This window comes from Pristiophorus japonicus, unplaced genomic scaffold (assembly GCF_044704955.1).
Source record: "Pristiophorus japonicus isolate sPriJap1 unplaced genomic scaffold, sPriJap1.hap1 HAP1_SCAFFOLD_3793, whole genome shotgun sequence".
Lineage (NCBI taxonomy): Eukaryota > Metazoa > Chordata > Chondrichthyes > Pristiophoridae > Pristiophorus > Pristiophorus japonicus.
The window spans coordinates 1-10000 of NW_027253646.1; the positions used below are offsets into that span (position 1 = coordinate 1).

The window sequence follows — 10000 nt, forward strand, 5'->3', positions numbered from 1 at the left end:
GAAGGAGAGAGAGAGAGAAGGAGAGAGAGGAGGAGGAAGAGAGAGAGGTGGGGAAGGAGAGAGAGAGGGGGCAGGAGAGAGAGAGGAGGAAGGAGAGAGAGGTGGGGAAGGAGAGCGAGAGGGGGCAGGAGAGAGAGGGAGAAGGAGAGAGAGGAGGAAGGAGAGAGAGGGAGAAGGAGAGAGAGGAGGAAGGAGAGACAGAGGGAAGGGGAGAGAGAGGTGGGGAAGGAGAGAGAGAGGAGGCAGGAGAGAGAGGAGGAGGAAGGAGAGAGAGGGGGAAGGAGAGAGAGGGAGAAGGAGAGAGAGGGAGAAGCAGAGAGCGGGAAGGGGAGAGAGAGAGGAGGAAGGAGAGAGAGGAGGAGGAAGGAGAGAGAGGGGGAAGGAGAGAGAGGGAGAAGGAGAGAGTGGAGGAAGGAGAGAGAGAGGGAAGGGGAGAGAGGAGGAAGAAGGAGAGAGAGGAGGAGGAAGGAGAGAGAGGGGGAAGGAGAGAGAGGGAGAAGGAGAGAGAGGGAGAAGGAGAGAGAGGGAGAAGGAGAGAGAGGGAGAAGGAGAGAGAGAGGGAAGGGGAGAGCGAGAGGAGGAAGGAGAGAGAGAGGGAGAAGGAGAGAGAGAGGGAGAAGGAGAGAGAGGGAGAAGGAGAGAGAGGGAGAAGGAGAGAGAGGGAGAAGGAGAGAGAGGGAGAGGGAGAGAGAGAGGGAAGGGGAGAGAGGGAGAGGGAGAGAGAGAGGGAAGGAGAGAGCGAGGTGGGGAAGGAGCGAGAGAGGGGGCAGGAGAGAGCAGTGGGGGATGGGATACCAGGGCGGAGAGTGTGTGGGTGAGAGAACGGGGGGAAAGGTCGGTCAGGGCCGGGCCTTGTGCCAGCGAGCGGTGTTTCCGGATCTATTTGCATCCCTGCCAGCTGTCGGGAAACCGGTGGCTGAAGAGGCTCCAGGAAGCTGGAACGGGAAATGAGAGGGGGCCCCTGCTACTGGTCACGCGCTGGGCGGAGGGCGGAGGTCGGAGGTCGGGACGGTCCCGAGGACAAGGGGCGTGAGTAACTCCGGCGCGAAGAGGAATGTCTTCCCTCGGAGGGTTGTAAATCTGTGGAATTCTCTGCCCTCAGAGAGCTGTGGAAGCCGGGACATTGAATACATTTGAGGCGGAGATAGACAGTTCCTTAACCGATAAGGGGATAAGGGGAGCGGGCGGGGAAGTGGAGCTGAGTCCATGATCGGATCAGCGTATTGAATGGCGGAGCGGGCTCGAGGGGCCGAATGGCCCACTCCTGCTCCTGTTTCTGATGTTCTTACGTTTCGAGCGGGAGCAAGCCTTCCTCGATTCCGAGGGGCTGTCCATGGTGACGATGATGATAATGAGCCGATACGCGGCAGTCAATCTGCGCACAGCAAGCTCCCTCAGACATGAATGTGACAATGGCGGGGTGGTTCCTGGGGCACTGGCCCCCGGCACTGGGCTACGAGGGAGCTGTTCCGTCGGGACGGACTCCACTTGGAACATGCTGGTGAACCGAATCGCTCCAGGTTGCAGAGAGAGAGATAGCTTTTCAACTCATTAGTGGGGCGGGGGAAGAGGGCTCAGGAGAGCAGAAACCGGAAAGCTCAACGAGCAAGGAGAAGGCAGGCAAACAGTAACTAGTGGGGTGCCGCAGGGATCAGTGCTGGGACCCCAACTATTTACAATCTATATTAACGACTTGGAAGAAGGGACTGAGTGTAACGTAGCCAAGTTTGCTGACGATACAAAGATGGGAGGAAAAGCAATGTGTGAGGAGGACACAAAAAATCTGCAAAAGAACAGAGACAGGCGAAGTGAGTGAGCAAAAATCTGGCAGATGGAGCATAATGTTGGAAAGTGTGAGGTCATGCACTTTGGCAGAAAAAAATCAAAGAGCAAGTTATTATTTAAACGGAGAAAGATTGCAAAGTGCCGCAGTACAGCGGGACCTGGGGGTTACTTGTGCATGAAACACAAAAGGTTAGTATGCAGGTACAGCAAGTGATCAGGAAGGCCAATGGTATCTTGGCCTTTATTGCAAAGGGGATGGAGTATCTAAGGGGATTAGAAATGGCCCTTACGGCTAAAGGGATCAAGGGGTATGGAGAGAAAGCAGGAAAGGGGTACTGAGGTGAATGATCAGCCATGATCTTATTGAATGGCGGTGCAGGCTCGAAGGGCCGAATGGCCTACTCCTGCACCTATTTTCTATGTTTCTATGTATAAAAACAGGGAAGTCTTGCTACAGTTATACAGGGTATTGGTGAGGCCACACCTGGAGTACTGCGTGCAGTTTTGGTTTCCGTATTTACGAAAATATATACTTGCTTTGGAGGCAGTTCAGAGAAGGTTCACTCGGTTGATTCCGGGGATGAGGGGGTTGACTTATGAGGAAAGGTTGAGGAGGTTGGGCCTCTACTCATTGGAATTCAGAAGAATGAGAGGTGATCTTATGGAAACGTATAAGATAATGAGGGGGCTCGACAAGGTGGATGCAGAGAGGATGTTTCCACTGATGGGGGAGACTAGAACCAGGGGGCATGATCTTAGAATAAGGGGCCGCCCATTTAAAACTGAGATGAGGGGAAATTTCTTCTCTCAGAGGGTTGTAAATCTGTGGAATTCGCTGCCTCAGAGAGCTGTGGAAGCCGGAACATTGAATATATTTAAGACAGAAATAGATCTTAAATGATAAGGGGGTTCTGTTCTTATGAAGGCAATAGAGCAGGGTAGCATTGGGGAAACAAAAACCAGAGCGTGACAAGTCGGGACAGAATCTATAAACAGAAGAGTGTATCAGAAACTGGGACCATAGCAGGAGAAAATGGTAAGAAGGCATGTTTAGAACATAAGAAATAGGAGCAGGAGTAGGCCATACGGCCCCTCGAGCCTGCTCCGCCATTTAATACGATCATGGCTGATCCGATCATGGACTCAGCTCCACTTCCCCGCCCACTCCCCATAACCCCTTATCCCCTTATCGGTTTAAGAAACTGTCTGAGAGAAGAAATTCCTCCTCATCTCAGTTTTAAATGGGCGGCCCCTTATTCTAAGACCATGCCCCCTGGTTCTAGTCTCCCCCATCAGTGGAAACATCCTCTCTGCATCCACCTTGTCGAGCCGCCCTCATAATCTTATACGTTTCGATAAGATCACCTCTCATTCTTCTGAATTCCAATGAGTAGAGGCCCAACCTCCTCAACCTTTCCTCATAAGTCAACTCCCCTCATCCCCGGAATCAACCGAGTGAACCTTCTCTGAACTGCCTCCAAAAGCAAGTATATCCTTTTTGTAAATATGGAAAGCTAAACTGCACACAAGTCAACAAACTTGGCTACGTTACACTCGGTCCCTTCTTCCAAGTTCAAAAGCTCTTTATCTGAACATTCCTCACAAATTCGATGAGTTGACGGCACAAATAGTTACAAATGGGTATGATCTGATAGCCATTAGAGAGATGTGGTTGCAAGGTGACCTAACTGGGAATTAAATATTCAGGGGTACTTGACAATCCGGAAGGACAGACAGAAAGGAAAAGGAGGTGGGGTAGCTCTATGGATAAAGGATGGAATGACTGCAATAGTGAGAAACGATATTGTCTCAAATGATAAGGATGTTGAGACAGTTTGGGTGGAGATAAGGAACAAAAAGGGGAAAAAGTCACTGGTGGGCATAGTCTATAGGCCCCCGAACAGTAACAACTCTGTTGGTCGGAGCATAAACCAGGAAATAGTGGGGGCTTGTAAAAATGGAACAGCAATAATCATAGGTGATATTAACCTCTATATTGATTGGGCAAATCAAATTGGTCAGGGCAGCCTTGAGGAGGAGTTCATGCAGTGCATAAGGGACAGGTTCCTTGAGCAGTATGTAACAGAACCAACCAGGAGGCAGGCTATCTTAGATCTGGTCCTGTGTAATGAGACAGGATTAATAAACAATCTCCTAGTAAAGGATCCCCTCGGAATGAGTGATCAGAGCATGACTGAATTTCAAATTCAGATGGAGGGTGAGAGAGTTGGATCTCTAACCAGCTACTAAGCTTAAATAAAGGAGACTATAAAGGTATGAGGGCAGAGTTGGGTAAAGTGGACTGAGAAAGTAGATTAAAGTGTAGGACGGTTGATGAACTGTGGTGTATATTTAAGGAGATATTTCACAACTCTCAAGAAAAATATATTCCAGTGAGGAAAGGGTGCAAGAGAAAAGATAGCCATCCGTGGCTAACTAAAGAAATAAAGGACGGTATCCAACTAAAAACAAGGGCATACAAAGTGACCAAAACTAGTGGGAGGACAGAAGACTAGGAAGCTTTTAAAAGTCAGCAAAGAACGACTAAAAAAATGAAGAAGGGAAGATAGACTATGAGAGTAAATTAGCACAAAATATAAAAAACAGATAGCAAGAGTTTCTATAGGTATATAAAAAGGAAAAGAGCGGCTAAAGTAAATGTTGGTCCCTTAGAGGACGAGACCGGGGAATTAATAATGGGGAACATGGAGATGGCAGAAACTCTGAACAAATATTTTGTATCCGTCTTTACGGTAGAGGACACTAACAATATTCCAACAGTGGATAGTCAAGGGGCTATGGGGGAGGAAGGGGAAGAACTTAACACGATCACAATCACTAAGGAGGTGGTACTCAGTAAGATAATGGGACTAAAGGCAGATATATCCCCTGGACCTGATGGCTTGCATCCTAGGGTCTTCAGAGAAGTAGCGGCAGGGATTGTGGATGCATTGGTTGTAATTTACCAAAATTCCCTGGATTCTGGGGAGGTCCCAGCAGATTGGAAAACTGCAAATGTAACGCCCCTATTTTAAAAAGGAGGCAGACAAAAAGCAGGAATCTATAAACCAGTTAGCCGAATATCTGTGGTTGGGAAAATGTTGGAGTCCATTATTAAAGAAGCAGTAGCAGGACATTTGGAAAAGCAAAATTCGGTCAGGCAGAGTCAGCATGGATTTATGAAGGGGAAGTCATGTTTGATAAATTTGCTGGAATTCTTTGAGGATGTAACGAACGGGGTGGATAAAGGGGAACCAGTGGATATGGTGTATTTGGACTTCCAGAAGGCATTTGACAAGGTGCCACATAAAAGGTTACTGCACAAGATAAAAGTTCACGGGGTTGGGGGTAATATATTTGCATGGATAGAGGATCGGCTAACTAACAGAAAACAGAGAGTCGGGATAAATGGTTCATTCTCTGGTTGGCCTGAATTGGAGGAACACAGATATCTTGGAGGGAAAGGGGAGGATGAGGTTACAGAGATAAGGGAGGGTGTAGGGGCTAGAGGAGGTTACAGAGATAGGGAGGTGTGTAGGGGCTGGAGGAGGTTACAGAGATAAGGGAGGGTGTAGGGGCTGGAGGAGGTTACAGAGATAGGGAGGGGGTGTAGGGGCTGGAGGAGGTTACAGAGATAGGGAGGGGGTGTAGGGGCTGGAGGAGGTTACAGAGATAGGGAGGGGGTGTAGGGGCTGGAGGAGGTTACAGAGATAGGGAGGGTTGTAGGGGCTGGAGGAGGTTACAGAGATAGGGAGGGGGTGTAGGGCTGGAGGAGGTTACACAGATAGGGAGGTGTGTAGGGGCTAGAGGAGGTTACAGAGATAGGGAGGGGTGTAGGGGCTGGAGGAGGTTACAGAGATAGGGAGGGTTGTAGGGGCTGGAGGGGGTTACAGAGATAGGGAGGGGTGTAGGGGCTGGAGGGGGTTACAGAGATAGGGAGGGGTGTAGGGGCTGGAGGAGGTTACAGAGATAGGGAGGGGTGTAGGGGCTGGAGGAGGTTACAGAGATAGGGAGGGGTGTTGGGGCTGGAGGAGGTTACAGAGATAGGGAGGGGTGTAGGGGCTGGAGGAGGTTACAGAGATAGGGAGGGCTGTAGGGGCTGGAGGAGAGCGGGGTCAAACGCTGTCCTTGTCATTTGTCCAAACCTGTCCCTCCTGCACGCATTGCCGGCAGGAATATTCCGTTGCCTTTCTGCCCCATCTTTACGCCGTGGGAAGGAATGTCTGGCTCGACGCACAGACTGGGAATGGACCCCACGTGGGATCCCAGGCCCAGTACGGGGGATCCCAGGCCGGAGGGCAGTCAGAGTATTGTCACCCTGGCCCCGACCGGAGAGAGTGAGCAACTCCACGGGTGGGCTGCCCGACGCCCCTCTGCTCCCATCCCCCGCTCCCGACTCCCCCCCCCCCTCCTCCCCTCCCCCTCTCGTCCCTCCCTCTCCTCCCCCTCTCCTCACCCACCCCTCCTATCACTTCCAGCCCCCTCCCCCAACCCCCGGTGATCACTAACCCGCCCCCCCCCCCACCCCACTCCCCAGCGCCCCAGAGCCCGGAACGTCACGGACTTACATGCCCAGGAAGCGTGTTATCGCGGTGCCGAAGTGGTCAAACAGGAAGCCGCTGGGAATGGTTGAAAAGTTGTTCATGAACGAGGCGATGGTGAAGACGAGGGAAAAGCGGTCATCCTGTTTGCCGCAGTCCACTGAGAAAGAGAGAGAGAGAGATAGAGAGTCAGACAATCCACTCCGACAGTGCGGCACTCCCTCAGTACTGCCCCTCCGACAGTGCGGCACTCCCTCAGTACCGCCCCTCCGACAGTGCGGCGCTCCCTCAGTACTGCCCCTCCGACAGTGCGGCACTCCCTCAGTACTGCCCCTCCGACAGTGCGGCGCTCCCTCAGTACTGCCCCTCCGACAGTGCGGCGCTCCCTCAGTACTGCCCTCCGACAGTGCAGCACTCCCTCAGTACTGCCCCTCCGACAGTGCGGCGCTCCCTCAGTACCGCCCCTCCGACAGTGCGGCGCTCCCTCAGTACTGCCCCTCCGACAGTGCAGCGCTCCCTCAGTACTGCCCCTCCGACAGTGCGGCACTCCCTCAGTACCGCCCCTCCGACAGTGCGGCACTCCCTCAGTACTGCCCCTCTGACAGTGCGGCGCTCCCTCAGTACTGCCCCTCCGACAGTGCGGCGCTCCCTCAGTACTGCCCCTTCGACAGTGCGGCGCTCCCTCAGTACTGCCCCTCCGACGGTGCGAGTTAGGACACAGGGGCAGTGAGCACAGGGGGTGCTGGGTAAGCGGGACTGGGTGCGAGTTAGGACACGGGGGCAGTGAGCACAGGGGGTGCTGGGTAAGCGGGACTGGGTGCGAGTTAGGACACGGGGGCAGCGAGCCCAGGGGGTGATGGGTGAGCAGGACTGGGTGCGAGTTAGGACACGGGGGCAGTCGAGTTTTGGATCACCTCTAGTTTACTTCGGTTAGAATGTGGGAGGCCGGCCAGGAGTACGTTGGAATAGTCAAGTCTGGAGGTAACAGGGGCACGGATGAAGGCTTCAGCAGCGGAAGAGCTGAGGCAGGGGGCGGTGGCAGGCGACGTCAAGGAGCTGCAATGAAATTATCCACTTTGGTCGGAAAAACATAAGGACAAAGTGTTATTTAAATGGTGATGGCTTGGGAAGTGTCGATGTACAAAGGGGCCTGGGTGTCCTTGTACACCAGTCATTGAAAGCAGCCATGCAGGTGCAGCAAGCAGTTAGGAAGGCAAATGGTACGTTGGCCTTCATTGCAAGAGGGTTTGAGTACAGGAGCAAGGATGTCTTACTCCAGTTATACAGGGCCTTGGTGAGACCACACCTGGAGTATTGTGTACAGTTTTGGTCTCCTTACCTAAGGAAGGATATACTTGCCATAGAGAGAGTGCAGCGAAGGTTCACCAGACTGATTCCTGGAATGGCAGGACTGTGGTATGAGGAGAGATTGGGTCGACTGGGCCTGTATTCACTGGAGTTTAGAAGAATGAGAGGGGATCTGACTGAAGGGATGGTTTTCCAGACCAATATGTCGAGGAACCAACTAGTGGGGAGGCCATCTTAGACTGGGTGTTGTGTAATGAGAGAGGATTAATTAGCAATCTCGTTGTGCGAGGCCCCTTGGGGAAGAGTGACCATAATATGGTGGAATTCTGCATTAGGATGGAGAATGAAACAGTTGATTCAGAGACCATGGTCCAGAACTTAAAGAAGGGTAACTTTGAAGGTATGAGGCGTGAATTGGCTAGGATGGATTGGCGAATGATACTTAAGGGGTTGACTGTGGATGGGCAATTGCAGACATTTAGAGACCGCATGGATGAACTACAACAATTGTACATTCCTGTCTGGCGTAAAAATAAAAAAGGGAAGGTGGCTCAACCGTGGCTATCTAGGGAAATCAGGGATAGTATTAAAGCCAAGGAAGTGGCATACAAATTGGCCAGAAATAGCAGCGAACCCGGGGTCTGGGAGAAATTTAGAACTCAGCAGAGGAGGACAAAGGGTTTGATTAGGACAGGGAAAATGGAGTACGAGAAGAAGCTTGCAGGGAACATTAAGACGGATTGCAAAAGTTTCTATAGATATGTAAAGAGAAAAAGGTTAGTGAAGACAAACGTAGGTCCCCTGCAGTCAGAATCAGGGGAAGTCATAACGGGGAACAAAGAAATGGCGGACCAATTGAATAAGTACTTTGGTTCGGTTTCACTGAGGAGGACACAAACAACCTTCCAGTTATAAAAGGGGTCAGAGGGTCTAGTAAGGAGGAGGAACTGAGGGAAATCCTTATTAGCCGGGAAATTGTGTTGGGGAAATTGATGGGATTGAAGGCCGATAAATCCCCAGGGCCTGATGGACTGCATCCCAGAGTACTTAAGGAGGTGGCTTTGGAAATAGTGGATGCATTGACAGTCATTTTCCGACATTCCATTGACTCTGGATCAGTTCCTATTGAGTGGAGGGTAGCCAATGTAACCCCACTTTTTAAAAAAGGAGGGAGAGAGAAAACAGGGAATTATAGACCGGTCAGCCTGACATCAATAGTGGGTAAAATGATGGAATCAATTATTAAGGATGTCATAGCAGTGCATTTGGAACGAGGTGACATGATAGGTCCAAGTCAGCATGGATTTGTGAAAGGGAAATCATGCTTGACAAATCTTCTGGACTTTTTTGAGGATGTTTCCAGTAGAGTGGACAAGGGAGAACCAGTTGATGTGGTATATTTGGACTTTCAGAAGGCTTTCGACAAGGTCCCACACAAGAGATTAATGTGCAAAGTTAAAGCACATGGGATTGGGGGTAGTGTGCTGACGTGGATTGAGAACTGGTTGTCAGACAGGAAGCAAAGAGTAGGAGTAAATGGGTACTTTTCAGAATGGCAGGCAGTGACTAGTGGGGTACCGCAAGGTTCTGTGCTGGGGCCCCAGCTGTTTACATTGTATATTAATGATTTAGACGAGGGGATTAAATGTAGTATCTCCAAATTTGCGGATGACACTAAGTTGGGTGGCAGTGTGAGCTGCGAGGAGGATGCTATGAGGCTGCAGAGTGACTTGGATAGGTTAGGTGAGTGGGCAAATGCATGGCAGATGAAGTATAATGTGGATAAATGTGAGGTTATCCACTTTGGTGGTAAAAACAGAGAGACAGACTATTATCTGAATGGTGACAGATTAGGAAAAGGGGAGGTGCAACGAGACCTGGGTGTCATGGTACATCAGTCATTGAAGGTTGGCATGCAGGTACAGCAGGCGGTTAAGAAAGCAAATGGCATGTTGGCCTTCATAGCGAGAGGATTTGAGTACAGGGGCAGGGAGGTGTTGCTACAGTTGTACAGGGCCTTGGTGAGGCCACACCTGGAGTATTGTGTACAGTTTTGGTCTCCTAACCTGAGGAAGGTCATTCTTGCTATTGAGGGAGTGCAGCGAAGGTTCACCAGACTGATTCCCGGGATGGTGGGACTGACCTATCAAGAAAGACTGGATCAACTGGGCTTGTATTCACTGGAGTTCAGAAGAATGAGAGGGGACCTCATAGAAACGTTTAAAATTCTGATGGGACTGGACATGTTAGATGCAGGAAGAATGTTCCCGATGTTGGGGAAGTCCAGAACCAGGGGACACCGTCTCAGGATAAGGGGTGAGCCATTTAGGACCGAGATGAGGAGAAACTCCTTCACCCAGAGAGTG

At 50.9% G+C, this 10000-nt stretch overlaps 1 protein-coding gene across 1 annotated transcript in view; it reads right to left on the minus strand.

The window, feature by feature from the left end:
• Positions 1-1289: 1289 nt before the first annotated feature.
• The window catches only part of LOC139250467 (equilibrative nucleobase transporter 1-like), a gene marked incomplete at its 3' end in the record, with an annotated part of 9624 nt that continues 913 nt past the window's right edge, over positions 1290-10000 (minus strand). Inside the window, exons 2-3 of the mRNA XM_070872870.1 lie at positions 6354-6486; positions 1290-1375 (exon numbers count right to left, since the gene is read on the minus strand). Coding sequence (XP_070728971.1) covers positions 1290-1375; positions 6354-6486 — 219 coding nt within the window. The remainder of the gene's footprint in view (positions 1376-6353; positions 6487-10000) is intronic.